General features: G+C 36.0%; 3 protein-coding genes across 3 annotated transcripts in view; 2 read left to right on the forward strand and 1 right to left on the reverse strand.

Annotated features, from left to right (window-relative positions):
* Positions 1 to 263: 263 nt before the first annotated feature.
* pgap6 (post-glycosylphosphatidylinositol attachment to proteins 6) lies at positions 264 to 13,042 on the reverse strand. The gene is made up of 13 exons (XM_084394299.1): positions 12,709 to 13,042; positions 12,145 to 12,322; positions 10,995 to 11,205; positions 10,713 to 10,837; positions 10,048 to 10,310; positions 9,615 to 9,943; positions 8,854 to 8,947; positions 8,627 to 8,744; positions 6,988 to 7,127; positions 6,714 to 6,892; positions 5,022 to 5,168; positions 3,737 to 3,853; positions 264 to 2,307 (listed from the first exon to the last, which is right to left on the reverse strand). The coding sequence occupies exons 1-13, from the start codon at positions 12,767 to 12,769 to the stop codon at positions 2,014 to 2,016; spliced, it is 2,256 nt and encodes a 751-aa protein (XP_084250425.1). The 5' UTR covers positions 12,770 to 13,042; the 3' UTR covers positions 264 to 2,013.
* Positions 13,043 to 16,653: 3,611 nt separating this feature from the next.
* Positions 16,654 to 21,087, forward strand: percc1 (proline and glutamate rich with coiled coil 1). Its single transcript, XM_084394300.1, has 3 exons — positions 16,654 to 17,068; positions 18,087 to 18,793; positions 20,959 to 21,087. The coding sequence occupies exons 1-3, from the start codon at positions 16,992 to 16,994 to the stop codon at positions 20,970 to 20,972; spliced, it is 798 nt and encodes a 265-aa protein (XP_084250426.1). The 5' UTR covers positions 16,654 to 16,991; the 3' UTR covers positions 20,973 to 21,087.
* Positions 20,723 to 23,800, forward strand: part of pdia2 (protein disulfide isomerase family A, member 2) — a 5,177-nt gene continuing 2,099 nt past the window's right edge. The window contains exons 1-5 of the mRNA XM_084402764.1: positions 20,723 to 21,240; positions 21,960 to 22,166; positions 22,254 to 22,387; positions 22,553 to 22,690; positions 23,788 to 23,799. Coding sequence (XP_084258890.1) covers positions 20,979 to 21,240; positions 21,960 to 22,166; positions 22,254 to 22,387; positions 22,553 to 22,690; positions 23,788 to 23,799 — 753 coding nt within the window. The 5' untranslated portion in view covers positions 20,723 to 20,978. The remainder of the gene's footprint in view (positions 21,241 to 21,959; positions 22,167 to 22,253; positions 22,388 to 22,552; positions 22,691 to 23,787; position 23,800) is intronic.

A 23,800-nucleotide genomic window follows, 5' to 3' on the forward strand; every position in this document is an offset into this window, starting at 1 on the left:
TTTACAACTCTATATATTTACAATTTTTAATGATTTTGACAAAAGTCTATATATATATATATACTGTATATAGACCCCACACTTTAGAACGGTAGTGTTTATTTTTAATATTTTATTGTCAATATCTATTTTTATGTTAATTGCACAGCATTAGCTACTTTGATGTTAAACTATGTTCATGTAACCATACCTAAAGTTTAATACTACTGTAAGCATTGCTCTAAAAAAAGCTGAAAATTAAAACAAACAAAAAAGTAACCAGCTTTAAATAATCATTCAATTATTTATTTCTCCATTTATTGGCATATAGATTACAGAACATTTTAAGAAAAGAGGCAGGAATCAGGAGCACGAATAAAAAATGACTCACGAACAACAACAAAGAAACTTTAACATGTACCTTCATAAACATATTGTCTGTGATTGCACTTGTTCATCCTCACCCTAAAATATAAGTGCATATTTGTGCAATATACAAGGCCTACCATTAGACACAAACAAGAACAAGGATTGTCAAGATAATCATTATTAAATCAAACCCAAATCCCATAAGAAAGAAGTAGAAATTATGGGGATTTCACAGATTTTTATAAATGATTCGTTTTATAAATATTTTATTAACATATATATTAGTTAGGCTCATATTTTTGTTTTCAATATCATTTGTAAATTCCAATAAAAAATGTATATAAAACATTGTAAAACATCACATTTCAACCCTAACTTTACAGTGGAAAAACAAGAGATGAATTGCCTTGCTGTTACAATTAAATGGAAAAACACGACACTGGTTTACATGGGTTTTAAAGGACAGTTGCCATGTCAATTTAAACCTAAAAGAAACGTCGACAGAAGCCTTTTCAAGTTTAAAATGGCCTGAGGGTCAGAAGTACAGTATTATGCATATCTAGAAAAAGCCTTGACAAATACAGAAGTTTTTCTTAAACATGTCTGGTCATGATTCTCATTACAAACACACACATCTGTAGTTTTTCATTCCGGCATTCAGCAAGCACCATTTTACACACTGGCTCAAGCAAGCACATTTTTAAGCGAGAGTAAAATGTTCTTCCATTTGAAAAAGTAAGAGCAACGTCTCATAAAGAAATATCAAGGCTTTTAGGGAAGAAGAAAAAGGGAGGTATTTTCTTGTACATTCCTGACAGTGGTATACATAACTGTGTAAAACATGTTTGCTATTAGACTAGGACTACTGTACCTGTCCTCCAGTGTAAGTGAGCAAACACAAGCTCGGAGACACAGACAGTGGTTCTTTGTAGTAGTGACAATGCCCAACATGATCTGAAACATCGTAAGTACGACCAGACAGAATCTGCAGTTTTAGTTTTGTTTTTTAAAGAAAATCTCTGGAATTTTCTCTGAAAGTAAAATGTGTTATTTAATGGAATATTTCAACCTAAAATGTAAATTCTGTCATCTAGAAAAAAAAAAAAAAAAACGCGACTTCGGTGGGTTCAGATTCCGGTTGGGCTACTCAAATGATGAAAGTGCTGAATAAACTAAAATTAGAAGTGATTTTCCTCAAAAGAGATAACGGGAGACAATCTGACTGTTTTCGTTCACAAAGAACAAACAATCGCAGTGTAAGCAACTCACTCAATCCAATAAACAGATTCTTCAATATAAAGTAAACCTCACAAAAGTGCTTAATGGAGTAATCAGGTTCAAAGGACATTCAAGTTGCCTTTTGATTATATCATAAATAAAAAGTAGACTATATGACTTGTGCACTATATTCCAAGCCTTCACTATGACTCTCAAAAATCTCCTGTTGTGTTGGTTTATGGGTTTAGAATGAGAGTAAAATTATATCCCTTTAAGTAGTTCTAAACATACAGTACACCTGCATTGCAGTGGTTTTGGTAACTTCAGAAGAGAATCTTTCATTAAAGCTTGGCGTGTTTCATAAAGCTAACCGCTAACATTTGTAAAACTGTAGAAATTGCACATGAAAATCCATCAGGGTTTGTGCAGATATCAATACCAGTTTATTTAGGTATCAGTGTAAAGCTCTACTTTCTCATTTTTACATCTCCTGTAGCTGCAGATTTTGTTTGTCCAGCCCCAGGGGGGGACGTTTTTTTCGCGGGGTGGTAAGAGGAAGACCACGCTTGTGGCCACCATGACATGCCATATGGAATGAGTGTAGTAGTAGTTGCTATCCGTCTGTGCGAAGACGTACACACACACTCCAATCAATGCAGATACAATGCCTGGGAGCAGGAACAACACCCAGCGACGCCATAATGGAGGGTAACAATGACGACGTTTCACACCTCGATAAACCTGTTGGGTAACACAAATGAACAGGACAGGAAATATTTCAAAATTGCTGTGACAAGTGAACTTGAGTGCTTTATGCTGGGTTCAGACTACAACAATACTTGCACGGTCGCAAAAATCGAATTTGATCTCGTAGTGTGTCATAGTGGACGACTATGACACTTCATGATATCACGATGAGATTTTTTCCGGTGAAGTTGACGAACAGGAGCGCAGAAGCTCTTTTTCAATCTTTTTCAATGTAATATGTAAACAGTTTCAGAACCAAAAACCTCCTCCCTAGACCGAAAAAGACACTCTATTGAAATGAATCTCAGAAACTGGTTGAAATCTGACATCAGAAGCATGAGATCATTAACAATGGATGGCCTACACTCAATACAGATTCATTCAAGGCTTCACAGTCTGAGTGTGTTTACCATTGTTTGTTTATGCTCTTGTTTCCAGAAGTCAGTCGCTAGTTCTCCGTGAAGCACGTCATCACAGACGGCAAACGATGATTGGTCGGGAAGCACAGTGTAGTCTGACATGTTTCTTGTCCATGACACGACAATAATTTAGCCGACAAAATCGCATAATCTGACACTATCGTAACAGCCAAAAATATTGTGTAGTCTGAACCCGGCATTAGTAAAATTATTTAATTGAGACATACTGTCAAGATCCTTTTAAAGTTAAATCTGGAAGGATTTAATTTCCCTTGTGTAAAATAAAAACTCAGCAAAGCACATCATTTTTTTTTTATCAAATTGGTAAGCATACCGGTAAGTGGGTATAGATCAGTTATTTATTTTATTTTATTTTATAAAAATAACTTTTAAATCTGCTTTTAAATAATTGTATTATATCAAACAACAGAAACTTGTATCTGGCCCATTTTTTAAATATATTTGGACTATAATTCAAAATACCTTTAAAAAAAAAGTATTTTCTGCTCACCAAGGCTGCATTTATTTGATCAAAAATACCATGAAACAGTAATATTGTGAAACACTATTACAATTTAAAAGAACTGTTTTCTTTTTGAATATATTTAGCTGAATTTTCAGCATCATTCCTCCAGTTTTCAGTGTCACATGATCATTCAGAAATCATTCTAATATGCTGATTTGCTGCTCAAGAAACATTTCTTATTTTTCATCAATGTTGTGCTGCTTAGTATTTTTATGGAAAGCATGATACTTTTGATGAATAGAAAGTTTAAAAGAACCGCATTTATTTGAAATAGAAATCTTATGTAATATTATACATATCTTTACCATCACTGCATACCTGCTGAAGGTATTACTTTCTTTAAAAAAAAAAAAATCTTACTGACCCCTAACTTTTGAGGGGTAGAGCATTTATTACATATATAAAAATATACTATCACAAGTCTGATTCAGTATCAACAAAAAACAATCTTTTGCAGTAATGGAAAAGTCAAGCTCACCCAGGAAGTGACCATAATGACCAAAGCAACGAGGACCGGGCCTAGAAGGTTCCACAACCCCCTGCGGTCCAACTGCATCGCCATGGAAATGACAAGAGTGCCCGCCATAAACAATAACTGCAATGTAAGAACATTTGAAGCTATTAAAACTGACATGCAATGCATACCTGAAGTTTTATTAAGTAAATAATTACTGATTAAAGTGTTCATATCAAGGGTCATATCAAGAAATTGTTCTTTTTCAATAAATCTTTTTCAGTGTAAACAGCTTCAGAGCCAAAAACTTCCTCCCCAGTCCGAAAAAGACAATCGATTGAAATGAATCTCAGAAACGGATTGAAATCTGACATCAGAAGCATGAGAACATTAACAATGGATGGCCTACATTCAATACAGATTCATTCCAAGGCTTCACAGTCTGAGGGTGTTTACTGACAGTAAGAAAGTGAAAATTGTCATGAAAAGCTAACTTACAAAAAATGTGTGTGTGTGTGTGTGAGGGGGGGTGACCCCTTGAAAAGAGTATTATGTTTATTTATCAGTTGATCAATGACTTTATCTTCAAATGTATACATATAATACAATGATTAATTCAATTCAACATGATTTTAAAGTGGTTTTTATTGTTTCAGAGTAACTACGTACTTGGTATCCACAATCACAACAATGCTTCCTTAAAGAACAGGTAGGTCTAGTTAAACATGCTATGCTATTTAAAGACCATTCCAATTATTACATCATAAATGACAAGGAGATACAGGCTCTATTTGACACTTTCATGATTTAAACTAGTGAATGTACATGGGAGTATATGTGTACCATTTTATTGTTATAAATGGCAGCATGCAACAGTTTCATCTTCACCCTGCTGATGTCTGCTGGTAGTTGCTATTAAGAGGATTTTTTTAAATATATTTTTACATTCAATATTTTTTCACACTTTTGAAATTTAAACTTACAACTTTAAAAATAGTAATAATAATATTTACAATAATCATTTCTGAATACGTGTTTCTATTGTTGTATTCTAATAATTATTTATTGTGTCAGAAGAAATAAAAATATTTTCTGCAGATTGTTTATCAGACACTTAAACAGCTGTATTATACTGCTCAATCTCAACTTATCGGAGATGCTGTAAACCTTTCCACCAAAGACAAGACTCTTAACACATCTACCATGACTCCGCCCACCAGTGTTACTGTGACAAATCATAATCCACATTTTTAACAAGAATAATGACTTTTATCTATAAAAATAATGCTATACATAAAATAGTACTTACATATTTGATTGGCTCCTGAAGCCGTGCCATGCACACAATGGTCACCCACACTGACACGACGGATCCCAAGAAATCACAGAACTGGAGGGTGTCGTAGTCCATGATACACATCACAGTCACACCGGGCTGGTCACACGCATGATAAAACTGCAAAACACACAATCATTATGACTACAAAATACACAATGTGCATTCTGGAACAACAGAATGATGGATGGATGGATAGATGGTAGACAGAACAATAGTTAGATAGATAGAATGATAGAACGACATAACGATAAACAGACAGAAAGAACATCAGATACACAGATAGAACAAGACAAACGATAGAAAGAAAGACAGACAGATAGATAGATAGATAGATACACAGACAGACAGACAGACAGATAGACAACAGATACAGTAGATAGATAGATAGATAGATAGATAGATAGATAGATAGATAGATAGATAGATAGATAGGCAGACAGAGAGACAGATAGACGACAGACAGATAGATAGATAGATAGATAGATAGATAGATAGATAGATACACAGACAGACAGATAGATAGATGACAGACAGATAGATAGATAGACAGACAGACAGACAGACAGACAGACAGATAGATAGATAGACAGACAGACAGACAGACAGATAGATAGAAAGACAGACAGACAGACAGACAGATAGATAGACGACAGACAGATAGATAGATAGATAGATAGATAGATAGATACACAGATAGATAGATAGATAGATACACAGATAGATAGATAGATAGATAGATAGATACACAGACAGACAGACAGATAGATAGAAACACAGATAGATAGATAGATAGATAGATAGATAGATAGATAGATAGACAGACAGACAGACAGACAGACAGACAGACAGACAGATAGATAGATACACAGACAGACAGATAGATAGATGACAGACAGATAGATAGACGACAGACAGATAGATAGATAGATAGATACACAGACAGACAGATAGATAGATGACAGACAGATAGATAGACAGACAGACAGACAGACAGACAGATAGATAGATAGACAGATAGATAGACAGACAGACAGACAGACAGACAGACAGACAGATAGATAGATAGACAGATAGATAGACGGCAGACAGATAGATAGATAGATAGATAGATAGATAGATAGATAGATAGATAGATAGATAGATAGATAGATAGATAGATACACAGATAGATAGATAGATAGATAGATAGATAGATACACAGACAGACAGACAGATAGATAGATAGATAGATAGATAGATAGATAGATAGATAGATACACAGATAGATAGATACACAGATAGATAGATACACAGACAGACAGACAGACAGACAGATAGATAGATAGATAGATACACAGATAGATAGATAGATAGATAGATAGACAGATAGATAGACGACAGACAGATAGATAGATAGATAGATAGATAGATAGATAGATAGATAGATAGATAGATAGATAGATAGATAGATACACACAGATAGATAGATAGATAGATACACAGATAGATAGATAGATAGATAGATAGATAGATAGATACACAGACAGACAGACAGACAGACAGATAGATAGATAGATAGATACACAGATAGATAGATAGATAGATAGATAGATACACAGACAGACAGACAGACAGACAGATAGATAGATAGATAGATAGATAGATAGATAGATAGAAACACACCGTGGAGAAAAACATGGTAAAGAAGTAGATGGCGGCCTCGATGAGGTATCCTCTGTAGAGCGCCACGATGATGGGCGGGATGAAGAAAAGGTTACTAAAGGTGAGGAGCAGAGCTGCTGCCATCTGTCGAGAGAACGACTGCGCAGTCACTCCATCCGTACAGCCCCATCCCTGCCAACCTGTCGACAGCAAACAACACAAACAAGAACCAATGCCACAACTCAGTACTCATTCATGTTTATGGCGAGCTGTTGGTGTGTGTGTGTATGCTTACCTGCTTTGCACACACATGCGCCATAGAGGTAGCTGTTCGTGCGTAGCAGTCTGCACTCTCCGTACGGCCCACAGTCATCAATGCACGCACTCACACTTACAGACACACTCACTGCGGCCGATGCGTTCCTGCAGTCAACACTGGGAAGTCAACACAGAAAATGTTCAGAACGTGATTTGGTTTCACTTTATATTAGATGTCTATGAACTGTACTTATGTCAAAACATGTATTTGTTAGGTGCAATGCACTTTTTGTGTTCATGTTTTGCAAAACACTTTTGCTGTTATTAAGGTGGGATACGTTTAGGGTTAGGCAGTGGTGTAGTGGTAAAAAAAGAGGTGGGTAAACTATAAATTCTGGTGGACCCTAACGTGGTCACCCGGAAAGGTGGGCCACTGCCTACCGGTGTATGTGTATCCTGATGACATCGCTATAGGCTATCATTTGATGGTACTACCAAGGGTATCACTGATTGTTCCGTCACACAATCACTATTCAATTCATACATTAATCTAAGTTCTTGTTAAAGACATTCAAAAAGGAATAATATGGTTGAAATCTATAAAGTTTACTAAATGACAAAAATATTAAAGAGAGATAGAGAGGGAGGCTTATATCCAGGGCTTCCAATGCAATGCACTTGTACATAATGATTAGGGATTTGGGATTATTTTCAGTCGATTAATCTGTTGAATATTTCCTCGATTAATTGATTAGTTGTTTGGTCTATCAGAAAAATGTGGATCAGTGTTTCCCTGTAAAAGGGAAAAGTCTTTAACCTGGTGCAGGCTTGATTCCCTCTGAATCTCTTGTACAGTTGGGATTTGACATGCTCCCTACATTAAACCAGCTGCCTGTAATGAATAAAAAAAAGCACTTTTTTTTGCATCGTTTTAATGATTTCCTGTTGCGGCTGCAATCAGTTTCATTCTCGCGCAGCTTTTTTAGTAACTTCACGAGCGTGTTTTCTGCTACGTGTGTGCGCCGTTCTCTTTGTTCCGTGTGTGTGTGTGTGTGTGTGTGTGTGTCGGCGCGCTGCGCTCTATGCTCCATGTTCTGCTCCGTGTTTGCGCGCTGCGCGTTCTGCTCTGTCCTTAACGGCACAAATGCTCGAATCATGTACCTATCGGCGATCACGCACTGGAAAAGCAAACTCCGCTCAAATAACGTGAAATTTTGAGGTGGATAAACGCAATGTAGAGGTGGATAAACGCACTTTGGAGGTGGGCAAATGCTATTTCCGAATTTTGGGAGGTGCGTAAACGGCGTTTACGTGCGTTTAGCCTCCACTACATCCCTGGGGTTAGGGACAGGTTTGGTTAGGTTTAAAGGTGGGTTAAGGTGTAAGGTGTAAAAATAAATTAATTACAAATGTAATTACATCCAGGTATTACATAGTTCAATGTAAAAACATGTATGTACACAATAAGATGCCAAGATGTTCCTGGTCTTACTGTGGACAATTCATCAGTGCACATTATTCCATCAAATTGACCACCATTAATTATCCAATTATAGATGAATCTAATTATTAAATGAAGTCCAGCCTATTTTTTCTTGTTTAACATCCTGTTTCCCTAGGAAATATGGAAGTAAACTAGATTGCAAATGACGTTTCATCTTATCTAAAGTCACTACCTGTCACTGCACACGGTCTGAAGGCTGAGGTACCACACTGCTGCATCTGGGAATGGGATCCTCAACAGTGCGTGCGATTCATTGCTGCTCACGCTCAGAGAATAGCCCTGTGCAAACCCTAGATGCATACAAACACAAACACACACACACACACAGATTCAGATGTGACATGCAGGAGAATGTTAAGCATGTACTACATAATGCACAAATCTGAATGTGTGACTAACCTGTAGCACAAGTCTGGCTGCGGTTCAGATGAAGTACGGGAGCAAAAGGTGTGAGACATGCTTTGACACGAGCAAATCCACCAACCAGAGAACTCTATAGCACAAACACAAGAGTTGTGTTACAAATGTTGAATCTATATTACAATACAATATAAATCACAAATACACACTGATATAAGTTTAATATTGTAAATAGATGCATTATTAATATCACAATGGTTGTGGTGAATGTGTGCTGCTCAATTGAGTCATGAGAGACTGTACATATATAGGAATTAATGCTTATTTTCAACAAGGATGAATTACATTCATCAAGTCATTTATAATGATTTCAAATAAAGGCTGTTCAAATGCTTTTGAACTTTCTATCGCTCATATAATACTGGGAAAAAAAAATGTATCCCGGGTTTCCAAAAAAAATATTAAGCAGCACAACTGTTTTCAACATTGATAAAAATAAGAAATATTTCATGAGCAGCAAATCAGCATATTAGAATGATTTCTGAAGGATCATGTGACACTGAAGTCTGGAAGAATGATGCTGAAAATTCAGCTTTGCCATCACAGGAATAAATTACATTTTAAAATATTTAAATAGAAAGCTTATTTTACATTGTCATAATATTTCACGAAATAAAATGAAATAAATAAATATAGAAAATAATGAAATAAATGCTGCTTTAAAGACTTTCCAAAACATTGAGAAATCTCATCGACCGCAAACTTTTGAATGGTACATTATAATATTATTACATGCTTACAGCGTTCAAGTTGAGCTGTACAACAAATGTGCCGCCACTATCACTGGAAGAGTGCTCAAGTGTGAGCACAGTTGGAAGGTCAGAGGTCACGCTGAGGTTGCTGTTGGAAACGGTGAAGCGTAGTGATAGCACATCCTGTTCGTCTCTGAACACTGAAGGGCTTCTCATGCACATTGGCTCAGAGGTGTTAGCGAGGAGGCCCGGTTGGTCTCTCGTGGAAACGGAAGCGTTACTGAGGGCACCTGAGCTGTTGCTTTGGGGAGCAATGATGGTACGAGTAAAGGCTGAGGTGTTGAAATCTGAAGAGACGCTCAAAGGTTTACATCCCACTGTGTGTATGAAGTGAGAGAGGATGGAAAAGAGATTTAAGAGTCAAGCAAAAACTAGCAAAGTGTTCTAGTAAAATAAAAGTAATAGGTAAATGAAAAAAGACCTGTGACATTGGCAGAGATGTTGAAATCTACTGTCGCGTTTGGTTGATTAGACTCAACCGTGACCAGCAACCAGGTGTTCCACGGGGGAATGAGGACCGATGCGAAGCAGCTCTCTAACCCTGAACAGTTCTGTTTCACTTCTGAGCCCTGCCTCAAAGTGCTGGAGCCTACAGTGATTGACAGCCCGCAATCATTTCCCAGCATTACAGAACAGTTCAAGATGAAAACATCCAACCTGGAGGAGAACTCTGGAACAAAGACCCTACACACAGACAAGATGCATAAAAATACATTACATTTCAACAAAAACAGACACTAAAAATGACATGAATGCATTGATAATAACAACAAGAAATGTTTAACCAGATCAGCATATTAGAATGATTTCTGAAGGATCATGTGACACTGAAGACTGGAGTAATGGCTGCTTTGCCATCACAGGAATGAATTACATTTTATATAAAATTGTGAAGTTATAACAGTTATTTTGAATTGTATATTTTAAAATAATAATTAAATAATATTTCACAATATTACTGCTTACTGTATTTTTGATCAAATAAATGCAGAATTTGAGAGCATATAAGAGTTGAACTTGAATGTAATCTACTTAACACACACACACACACACACACACACACACACACATGAACACAGAACATACTTAAAAAGAGCTGGAGCTGAAGTTAGTGTTTGATAAAGAGGAATGTTGTATTGCAGGATTGGCAGGTCAGCAGCTCTTCTCAAAAACATCTGTGCCTGGAATAAGTATGAGCAAGATGGCAGACCCTAAAACAGAAAGTAACAAACAACATACTGCAATAAGGCTTTATGCTTTTATAAAAAGGTTACTGCATATGTTTCATAAAATAAACACAATAAATACTTCAGAATTTATTCAATTATAATTCTTCCACCAAGCAATGTAGCTCTTCAAAAAACACACCTGTTGCTCTATCTTGCCGTCATCTTTGGGCAGGTGAGCAGCAAGGAACCAGTCACCAGGTTTGGGATGCGTCACATTGAACAGGGTCACACTGACGCTCTGTCCACTGGGAACGGTCAGAGTCAAGTTGTGAGCAAGAGACACTGATGTGTCGTTCGGAAAGGCTGTTTGTATGGGGTTGATGACCGGGGGAGCTCCTGCTCTAAAGTGCCTGTTCATGTGCATTAGATGGACAAAAGTCAATGTTAAGCAAAGAAATTAAACTAAATGAATTGCTACTTCTTTTTTGTCTACTTTAATAACCAACTATTATAGTGTACAGCACTTCTTCCAGGGAGAGTCCCTCTGACCAGTGTACTTTTACACTGTTGCCGCAGGTTGTTTTTGTAGTCTGTGGGTTAAAGCGACCACACACACTCCTCCCCCAGAAGTTCTGAACATAATTGGGCGGGTTTTGAATAGCAATTTGGCTGGTTTTGTTACACAAACCTGGCAACCCTGCCTCTGAGGCAACTTGGGGTTAAAGACTCCATGAAATGGTTTGACACCATTTTCTTTCTTTCCTTTTATAAGTATATTAGTATACGTGACATTTTCTGACATCTGTATGTGCTCTTTTCAGCTTAAGGTCTCCTGGTATTAATACAGTACACAATAATCTTGGCTCCTCAGTTAGAGTTCTCAGGAGAATCTATCTTCTGTATACAGTCTCCAATAAAGAAATCATTCTCAGAGGTGCAAAATCATAAGTGCACATTAAAATATCACTATTGTCATTAGAGTACTTATAAACCATTAGAAACATTAAAACCCACACCAGATATTTTTGTTTGCAAATGTGATTTCAACAGTTACCACAGTAACATCATTTTTTTTGCCAAAATACCATAGCAACTACAGCTATTATTGCAACCGTAAAACCCTGTATATTAATATGGGTTTCAGGATTTTTCTGTCATTTTTTTTCCACAGTGTTTAGTAATAATACTTTCTATGAAATTTACCTAGTTTTAAATTGATAACATTCACTTGTTTTTTAGGGAAATATGTTTACATGTGGTTTTACAAGATTGTTTCCATAGTGAAACATTTTCAAAATTATGGATTAATAAAACCCACATGTTTAATGTCATATTTTCAGCATACATACACAGTGATGTTTTGGTTGCCACAGCTCAGCCCGGATCCCCGTGAGACCGTGAGCAGCCACCGCACGAGCACCGCATCTTCCGACACCCTGAAGTGATGGAGCCGAACATTCCCGAACCAGCTGTATTTGGACAACCTCTGAGGCGTTTTAGAGTAGAACTCGTTCAAGTAAGTGAGATCTAGGAACAAAGCATGACGTCATGATGGCGTCAGAAGTAAACACTCACAATTTGTGTGACAGGCGAGATCGCGTTATTCGCTTATAACTTCTATATTTAATGCCTTGTTTAGGTATAGGTATAAGTATATGCTATACAACAGGAATGCGTCCGATGATCATTCTAAACGATTACATATATTTACGAAAATAGCTGTTTTGTGACATTGGGTGAGGACAAAAACCTCGTTAGTTTACATTTAGCACATTTAGTGAAATTTCTGTTTTATTTAAATGCTTGAAAGACGATAATGGTCAAATCGAAGTAAGTTACTGAATTGACAAAAAACGGCTGTAATACAATACTGCAAATATATCTAAGAGATCTCCAGCGCTCCAAATACTCACCGTCAGCAATACAGCCAGCGATAACATACAGTAAAAGGCACAGTGCAGAATACTTTTCCATTTTTTATTTTTTTATTATTTTTTTTCAGTTTAGATTCTCCTGTCAGCCCATTGTCGTGTTCTTTAGATGTCTATGGACTGTTTTAACATGTTACTTCCTGGTTCATGACTAGAAACTGGACGTCGGCCTACATGCAGAACTTCCTTTCGCCATTGGTCATAAATATTACGTAGGTTTCGTGTCGTTCTTCCCATTGGGTGGCAGTTCCTCTTAATTAATATTCATAAGAGAAGCCTGCGCTGCAGAATGATTGCTAGACGCTAGAAAGTTTACCAAGCAACGTCATCAGAACTTGTTCGTAATATTCATGAGCCTATCCTTCGCCATAGTGGTATTCGCCAATTCCATAGAGACAGTAAAAAAATAAAATAATTATAATAATAAAAATAGGTCAATTCACAAAAGCTAAACCCAAATTTATTAGTTTTTTTTTTTTTGAAAGAAGTATATTTTATTTAAAACCATATTTTAAATTGATATTTAAAAGTATTTGAAACATTAAAATGTTTGTGTTTGGAATAGGCTACAGCAACAAATTAAAGAAACAAAAATATTAATAAATAGGTCAAGATATTTAAGAGATCATTTCAGTCAATACTGCAGCAACTTCTAGATTATGTAGATTTTTAAACTTTTCTTCTCTCTGTGAGTGCCTGTACTGAGACGATCATCATCATATATATATATTTATATTTTTTATCATCCACCTTATATGAGTCATAAGAAACAACAACAACAGTGCCATCTGCTGGTCAAGGCCTGATACTGTTATGAAGAAAGGCCCCAAAAAAAAGGCAGTTGAAAAGTAACATAATTTTTTATGAATCAATAAAACATTACATTAAAACAAAACAAATTTAATGCAATAAATAAACATTTAATGCATATTTTCTGCCAATTCTTACAGATGGAAAAACAGATAATAAAAAAGAAAATCTTATTTTGACTATATATATAAAAATAATAAATAAATCAAATTGTTGATTCCTGCTGTCTATTTGAAGTTTTTATATATCCCTATTTTGTGATCTAATCAATATCATTTGAGCAAACCTGTCCTAAATACACAATTATTTTTAACCCCTTCTCAGTCACCCCCAATTTTGGCAAGTGCTGCATACATGAAATGCCCAAAATAAAAAGGTTACTGCTCATAAGTAATTCTGAATAGAAACATAACACACATACATTTAGAAAGCCAACACTTGAGAGTTTATAGTTCAAGACTCAAAATTAACCAGACTGTTATTAATATTGAGATATATAAGCTCAAACATATTTTCACCAGTGATCCCTGACTGGTAAGGGGTTTTAAATACACGGCAGAATCATTCATTCTGGCAAACATCCTTTGTATTAAGTATTATGATTATCTTTTACGATATCACTTTTAGGATATAACTTTATAAAATCACAAGTGACAAAGAATATATGAAATATTTAATGTAATAATTACAGTTTTTCTTAATTGCTTTGGCACATTTTCGAAACTGTTTGCTGGAACATCAGAACTCTATTGCATGTCTGCAAAATGTAGTAACTCACCCAAAACATTGAATTCTGCTTCAAAAAATGTCAGTAAATTGGCCAATGCCACCTAAATAAAAAAGTGTTTTTGTCATCATGTAAGCCACAAAAGTTTTAGATGTTTTTTTCTCTAGGGAAATATTTATTATATTCTATTTTCATGGTTTCCCAACTAACACCACCACACATTCTTACATATCTTTCTATTGCTCTTCCACGACAAACTGTGCATTTTCAGTTTACATGCAACAATAAAATACTGTAATATTGATACTGAATTGATAAAAATGTAGCATATGGGTTGTGACTTTACCCTGATTGGTTTAGATTATGATTCCTATTTCATACAAACATTACAAGCATTGCATGTTTATGGAATATTTATGATGCCTGTGATGATGGCTCACACGATGAAAGAATGTTTAGAAGTTGTGAAGAGTTTGACAGTTTCACTAAGAATCAACTCATCAGTTTTGATCGACAAGCTATGCATGCGCATTTCATTGTTCAAACTGTAGACAGTTGTGCTTATTCTTTTGCACACATGTGCCAAAACACATGCAGTCTGCTTAAATAATCGGATGTGAACAAGAAACTATTGTTTTTTATTTACATCCCAGTGTTCATTAGTTTTTTATTTGATTATTATTATCATTCATTATATTCCAGGATACAAAAACATCTTGGTATAATAATAATCTTGGTATAATAATGCTGGAGGGAGGGATGGATGGAGGGATGGATGGATGGATGGATGGATGGATGGATGGATGGATGGATGGATGGATAGATAGATAGATAGATAGATAGATAGATAGATAGATAGATAGATAGATAGATAGATAGATAGATAGATAGATAGATAGATAGATAGATAGATAGATAGATAGATAGATAGATAGATAGATAGATAGATAGATAGATAGATAGATATTGATTGAACACCATGATGCAATACTTAATTTTTTCTAGAATAACAGCAGGACACTTCTAAATCTTGTAATCGCGGTGTCTGACGGATGGTTAAGCCATTAGGTACATGTTGTCTCACCGACCTGAAGCTGCAGTGAAGTGTTCTTGTTCTCTGACATATGTTAGTCCAGATGCCATGCTCTCTGCTGCTGGTCATTAGCCCTTCTATTGCCCTGTGTCCGGCTCATATTCACTCATGCTGAGCACACACACACTCTCTGGCTCTTTCTGTAATGTTTCACACACACACACACACACACACACACACACACACACACACACACACACACACACACACACACACACACACACACGTTGGGTTTCCATGTTTTGTGGGGACTCTCAATAAACGTAATGATTTAACCTACCCCTAAACCCACCCATCACAGAACATTTCTGCTATTTTAGATTTTCAAAAAAGATATTTCTGTATGATTTATAAGCTTGTTTCCTTTAGGGGGCCAAAAAAAAAAATCCCCACAAGGACAAAAATGACTGGTATTGCCCTATGGGGACATTTGGTCTAAATAACGGAATTGCAGGACCACATACACACACACACACACACACACACACACACACACACACACACACACACACACACACACACACACACACACACACACACACACACACCTATGCCCATACTTCAACTATTATATTTCTTCTCCCGCCTCGACTGTTTATCTGGCACTGAACAAAGCATTTGGTTAAACTATTTATTTTGCACATTTTACACTTATTTTCGCTGTTATAAACATACTTTTATAAACTTAAATTACACTAAATGTTTGACTAACTTGACTGAACTCTTTCTTATGATCTTAAAAAAAATGTTATTCTTAGTTATCCAAATCATTTCATTGTATTTTAGTTTTATTTTTAGTGTAGAAAAAAATTCCACCACATAATTCTCATATTTTTTCTATTGTCATATATTTTATTAGCTTTTATTGATACAATATAGGGGAAACCATACTAGTTGTCATATTTTTTACTCATTTATTTTTGAAAGTCAGTTTATATGAACTCAGAATGATACAGAAAAGATAGGCTTTATGACATTGTAATAAAAAATAAATAAATTTGAAACAAAAACGGTGTTGAAAACACAATTGTCTCATCATTAACTTTGACATAATCCTTGTGACAACAAGCCCCGGTCTTCTCTTAATTTAAAACTTTTAACTAACAGCCTTTTTATCTAACAACTTTCTTTTTTTCAGTCTCTGTTTTCTTTCTCTGGAATTTGCAGGAAAAATTGCCAATAATTACTGCTGCATGTTGTGCTTTTGATAAATAAACGTTGATTGTATAGCCTACATTATTTAGCCTGGAAGGTCAAACGCACCTCGCACAGATCAAAGTAGCATCATGCGGGTCATTTGGCTTGCTTGTCTTTTTAATGGGGTTTTATAAAGGGGCTCATTCAAAAGTCAAAACGGCGTGAGATGCGATTTCACGCCTTTTTAGGTTCAGCCATAAGTGTCCAGCAGCTCGCGATAACAGCTGTGTGTCCGTGCGTCTGTGTGTGTGCGCTGAGGTGAACGGACACTTGAGTGTCCCCCGGCAAACAGCGGCCGCAGCGCGCGCCAGTGTCCGCTCGTGTCTCCGGTTGCTGGGCGCCGAGACAAACTCGCGCTGTGTTTGAGCAGAACACTATTACACACGCGCGCGTAAATATTTGCTCAGAAAACAGACTCCCCACGAGCGATGGGTATAAATGAGCAAACCGCTAATTATCCATAACGCGAAACGGACGACAAGACTTCACGAGCGACATCCATCCAGCATTACACGGTAGAGAGACTCACTGCACACACACATTTTCTGAAATAATGAACTAACGGAAAAACTTTTTCTTTCTCTTTCTTTCTTTCTTTCTTTCTTTCTTTCTTTCTTTCTTTCTTTCTTTCTTTCTTTCTTTCTTTCTTTCTTTCTTTCTTTCTTTTCTTATTTCTATATATTTTTTTCCTGTAGCTATAGAATTTAAAATATATGGATATATAGGCCTATATAAAAATAGAATAAAAATGAAAATATAGGCCAACAGAAATTGTATAAAATACATTATAAATGTGACAACTTTCCTCAATCTGGCATTTATTAAAAAAAATATCTATATAGGGTAGGCTACTCTTGTTCAGAGAAAACTGTTAATATAAAACAAAATATATAAACAGTAGGCTATATATATAGCCTATATATATAGCCTATTGGGGAAAGTTGTCAAATTTATAATGTAATTATAATGTAATTGTATATATTATATTTCCTATAAACGTTGTTTTGGCTTTGCTATAAACTGTGAGCATATTAAGCTAAAGTATTCTTTAATCTACCGATTAGGCTATATATATATAGCCTATATATATCAGTTTATTTGAACTCAGAATGATATAGGCTATATATATATATATATATATATATATATATATATATATATCTTAGCCTATCATATCTGCTGCAGATAAATACTAATAATAACTAACTTTCTGACTTTCTTTCATTCTGCTTATTTAGGCTATATTATCTTTTTCTGTATATAATTTAAAATATAGAATTAATAGAATTAAAAAGAATTACTAGAATAGGTAGATTAAAGAATACTTTAGAGTAATATTCTCACAGTTTATTAATAGCAAAGCTATTAATAGCAAAGCCAAAACAACATTTATAGGAAATATAATACATACAATTATAAATTTGCCAGCTTTCCCCAATCTGGCATAAAAAAAAAAGAAAAGAATACTCTTGTTCTGAGAAAACAGTTTTTATTTGTATTTAACAGTATATGGTTATAAAATGTTCTTCATAGGATGGCAGCAAGTGTTATCAGGACACTGAATAATTTGGGTTTCGCAAAACCCTTCCCTCCCTGCTTCTTTCCCGCTGAGGATGAGGAGGAGACTGAAGAGGAATATGAAGAGGAGCTGAGAGAGGAAGAGGATGGAGTCGCCAGTGAGTCTCAAGAGGAAGAGCCGTGGAGTTTTGATCCCTCCCCCAATAACGCCGAGATGACCAACCGGCTCCTGCGGTTCGCTGAGCTCATCAGCAGCGACGTCCAGCGATACTTCGGCCGAAGCCAAGACCCCGATGCCTGTGATATTTATGCAGAGAGACCGTGTCCAAAAGTCGGGGGCCGCCAGAGATACTATGCTGACTTCATCAAAGTAGCATCATCAGGGCAGGTCGAGGAGCCTGAGTCCCTCGGGCCCCTTGCAGAGCTCTTTCAAGATGCTCAAAGCAAAGGCCGGGGTTTGCCCATGAGCCAGCGCTGTCTGCCGGTCAGCTTCTGGACGGAGCCTTTCGCACACCAACTCGATGTGTTAAGTGATACCAACACGCAAGAGAACTCGCTCAGTGTGATCGACGCATCAGAGAGCTCCGTCAGCATCAGCATGTTCAGTAACACGAGTGTTTGCACCATGACCAGCTCCAGTGTCTCAGGGACCCTCAGCAGCTCCAGCACCCTAGACTTCAGTGACTTACTCGCTCACTGGGCCATGGACAGAGAGAATCCCAGTGAGTTTAACTGTGACTACACGCTATCATAACCAATCGTTTCTCCAGTCATATCACTGCAAAATATTATGTATATTTCAATGCTTAATGCTTAAAGCTTTTCTTTCTGTATGTTTGCCTTGTTTTCTGGTAAAAAAGTGCTCAAGAGACTTTTTTTCTTTTCTTTTTTAATACCAAATAGTAATTTGCTATTTGGAATATCAAGTGTACTTTGTTATGATCCATTCTCAAATCGTTAGCCTCATAGCATAATTGCCTAAGTCATTTAAAAAAAAAAAACTTAGGCAATTATGCTATGAGGCTAACGAAATGTTTTCATTTGTTAAGTATAACATATTTATTTTATTTTATTGTATGCTATTTTTGGCAGTGTAACTGTATTAAATGTTTAAAACAGTTTTAAATTTGTGATTTCAGTTTAAAATACTGCTCACAAAATTGTCTGGATCATTCTTTGCTCTAGTTTGTTTTCATGTTTAAAAAGAATTATTTTGCTAAAAGAAAATGCAGCTATATATGTTATTAAAACATCCTGTTTGTGATCAATAATGCAGCTAACTCCTATCTTAATTTAATAGGCATAAATAAGGAATGTTGTATAGTCAGGTCACAATCACAAAATAAATTGTGACAACTGGACCCAATGTGACTAAATTAATTTGAAACATGCAATGAAGTAGCCTGGGTGCCAGCCCGAACCCCGCCCACAACATTTTTTGGTCGGGAAGTTCTAGAATCTGAGTATGACGACGTCAGGCTAGCAATGAAGGAAATCGAAACAAAAATAAATGTTTCATGAAAAAAAAAAAAAAAAAAAGTTTTAGTTCATAAAAAAAAAGGCCTGCCTTAATTTAAAGGACATTTAACTAGCTTTTATAAACGTGCCTTAGAGAAAAACTACTGGTGTGCATCTTGAGACAAAACAATGGCACTGACATCTTTTCAGATATGCCAGCGCAAGTTGCTATAAAACTAGAAATATGCATTTTAGTCTGGGACATAGCTTAAGCCTTGTCTGTGGTCATATGAACTAATTTTTATCTAATTTAAAAAAAATGATAAAAACTACAGTAAATTGACATCAAAATGACAACCATCAACCGTCAAGACAGCCACTAATGACGCTCACATTCATAATTATTCGAAACAATAGAATAATGCCAGTGACAAAGCGTTATAGTAAACTGGTTTCAACACATTTCCTGGTGATAATGATCTAAATCTGATTAATATACTACATGCAAAACAAAATAAACTATAAGTCTGTCTGTTTTTGTCCACGTAAACACAGCCCCTATATGCTGAATAAATTAGGAACTGTTAATGCAAGTTTAGTGAGTACCATAGTGTGTATCTGTCTTCAACACTGTGCTCTGAGTGCTTACGTGTACTGAACATAACTCACTAGTGAGCGTGGCACGTGGGCAGAAAGGTCAGATATGGACACGTGGTTTGGTCACACATTGATTGGAATCTTCAACTTCCATGAATGCATATTATTTATACTTTTTTTGTCAATGAAAATAATTTAACATGAGACAATATTTATTAGTTTGATTTTGGACTGTATTATTTCCTAAAATATAAAACTTGTTTTTATTACAAAAACTGGAACCCACACACACACACACAAACACAGTTTTGCAAACAGTTTTAACATTTACGCATTCACAGAGAGTGGCCTGGGTTTCAATGTAAGGTGGATAGTGTAGGGAGGCATTAGCTCGTAACTATATGGCTGATAAAGATGAATGGGAGGAATGCAAAATCATCATGACATTTTAACTGTTTAACTGCATAACAAACTGCCTAATCTTTCCAGTTTCCTCTTTTTCTTGCAGCTTTTTTGTGATCAATTCATGTAAGGTTTTTACCTTTTCAGTAAATCAATTACAACACATTACATTTCTTCAATCACAAACAAGCTAATGACACTGATCATGCTATGCAAAAAAGATATAAAAAAACTACGTTATTATATTTGCCTGTAATCTAATGCTAATTTCCAACGGCACACTGTCAGAGCACATGTGAAGTGGCAAGTAAGACCAGTAGATTTGCACCACGCAGGCTTTTCAATGATTCGTCAGCGTCAGAGTTCTCTTATCAGCTCCACAAGACCAGCCAGCAGCGTTCTACAGCTCATTTCAGCACTTTTACTACAGGTCCGCTGAACTGACTGACCATGAGGCTTCTGCACATTCTGGGTTTCGCCCTCTTGCTCTGCGGCCTGTGTGTGAGGGCAGAGGATGAAAAGACTGAGGACAACGTTGAAGAAAAAGGAAACGACGGTGAAGAAAAAGTTGAGGAAGGCACTGAAAAAGATGCAGAACCAGAGAAACAAGAAAAAACAGATGAAATCACAGAAGAGAAAGACGTTTTGGTCCTTCATAGTGTCAACTTCGACAGAGCTCTCAGTGAGAACAAGTACCTGCTTGTGGAATTTTGTAAGTATGACTTTCCCTATGACTGATTAATGTACTGATCTTATTAATGCAAGAAAACATGTGGCCATGCATGAAGGAACTTTAAACAGCAATATGTGTTCAAAATGAGCAGAAGAAAGTGTCCCTTTCACTTAAAAAGATTAAGTTGGATGCATTTCAACTGTCCTATCCATGAGCAGCACAAGAAAAGTTCAAAGATTGCTAATGTTTGTTTGACACATCATCCATAAGGAGCGCACCTGTTATTTCTCCCACACTTGAAAGGCTGGCCATTTATGCAAATTTCACAACACTCTATTATAGTGTATTGTGCTATTTTCATTGCAGTAAAATATCAAAGGCGAAAAACAATGTACATTATGAATGTCAATTGTATACATTTATGCAGATGCAATTTGTAACTTAACTACTAGCACATAAATAACATTCAAAGCTAAAATGGTCTAGTTGTCACACTTTATACTCTTGTAATATTTTTTTTTTTTGCATATAGGCCTATAATATTCACCACCGTTCAAAAGTTTGGGGTCGGTAAGACTTTGTAATGTTTTTGAAACAGTAATTCTTTGATGAATAGAATAGCATTTATTTGAAATAGAAAACAAACACTTTTTTACATCTGAAACTTACATGACTCAAAACCTTACATAGCCCCGGTGTGCTTTATATGAAGGTAGATGTTGGTATCAACCTTGCACTTTCTTTCAAAACATAAAAAGATGCTCCATGGTGTGGTCACTGCCGCAGTCTGGAGCCCATTTATGCTGAAGTGGCTGGACTGCTGAAAAATGGTTCATCTGATGTACGGCTGGCTAAAGTGGATGCAGTAGAAGAGAAAGAACTTGCCAACGAGTTTGGTGTGGGTGGTTTCCCCACACTGAAATTCTTCAAAGATGGCAACAGGCAAAATGTCACAGATTTTTCTGGTAATGTATTTATTTGTTTAGTGTGTTTGTATGTTCATTTCATACAGTGTGCAGAAGCTTATAGGCATTATTATGTGATTTGAAAAGGAAAGCGAACTGTAAAAGGGATCACGATGTGGCTGGAGAGGCACACAGGCCCCAGTGCTATTGTTCTCGATGATGTGAAGAGTGCAGAGGCTCTGCTGGATGCAAATGAGGTGGTTGTGGTTGGATTCTTCCAGGTAAATTATCTTTTGTTTGCATAAAGTAACTGACTTTTACGATCTGACAAGAGTGCAGTATACTGTATGAAAAACAGATCATGACACTCTCTATTCACAACAAACTATCAGATTTATTTGAATTGTTTTAAATGTATTTGAATTTACTCTCTTTGTCTATCCAAGGATTTGGAAGGAGATAAGGCAAAGACATTCTATGATGTAACTTTAATAGCAGTGGACTTTATCTTTGGCATCACAAGCAACCCAGAGCTCTTCAAGAAGTATAATGTAAAGAGTGACTCACTGGTGCTCTTCAAGAAGGTAACCCTATGCTCCTATAGCACTGCATTATGTGATTGGTAGACAAACTTTGGTGGGTAATTTAATTCATCCCAGTGATTCAAAACTTTTACATTTGTTGTCTAAAAAAAGATTAATTCACTGATTCATTCTCCAGGTAACATTGCAACAATTGAATCTTTTTGTGTGAGTCGCTAAAAACACGAGTCGACGGAAACAATTGAATCTTTTGTGTGTTATGAGTGAGTCATTGAATAATTCATCTAACAGATTCGCTAAAAACATGAGTCGACGGAAATAATTTAATCTTTTTGTGTGTTATGTGTGAGTCATTGAATAAATAATCTAACTGATTTGCTAAAAACATAAGTTGATGGAAACAATTTGAATCTTTTGTGTTATGATTGAGTCATTGAATAATTATTTCTAATCAATTCGCTAAAAACACGAGTCGATGGAAACAATTTAATATTTTTGTGTGTTAAGTGTGAGTCATTGAATAATTCATCTAACCAATTTGCTAAAAACACGAGTCAACGGAAACAAGCCTCGATATCCTTTTTATCAAAATTTGCTTGATTACAAATCTAATAAATAGAGCTGTTCCAATTGGGTCCTCCTTGCACCATCGGTGCTCAGGCCCCAATAAGAGACTCACAAAAGAATGTTTAATACCATACTTACGCCTTTTTAATTATGTATGGTCATCTGTCATTTTTACACAATCCCCTTTCTGTGACCAAGATTGACCTACATGACAAAATGATGACAAGACCTTCATTCAGTGTTGCTCCGAATCTCTTTCAGGCATGAAACATCAGCGAAGGGGGCGTGTTCATTCAGTTAGTCCAACCAATGAAACGCATCCTTTCTGCCCACACTCAAAAGTTTTTGAGCTATTGAGCTATTTAAATATCTATACAGCATGTGCATAAAAGTGTAAGATTTGTTCACTTAAAAGATTCATTTAAAAACACAGATTCGTTCACAAACCAAACATAACTTTCTTGTGTAATAAAATAAAAAGAATGTAATTAATTCAATGAATTCAGTTTGGCTATGTTCAACTGTTGGTTCAACTATCCCCCAACATGTCCTTCTTTTTGTGTATGTTCCAGTTTGATGAAAAGC

Source organism: Rutilus rutilus (assembly GCF_951802725.1).
Source record: "Rutilus rutilus genome assembly, chromosome: 2".
Classification (NCBI taxonomy): Eukaryota; Metazoa; Chordata; class Actinopteri; order Cypriniformes; family Leuciscidae; genus Rutilus; species Rutilus rutilus.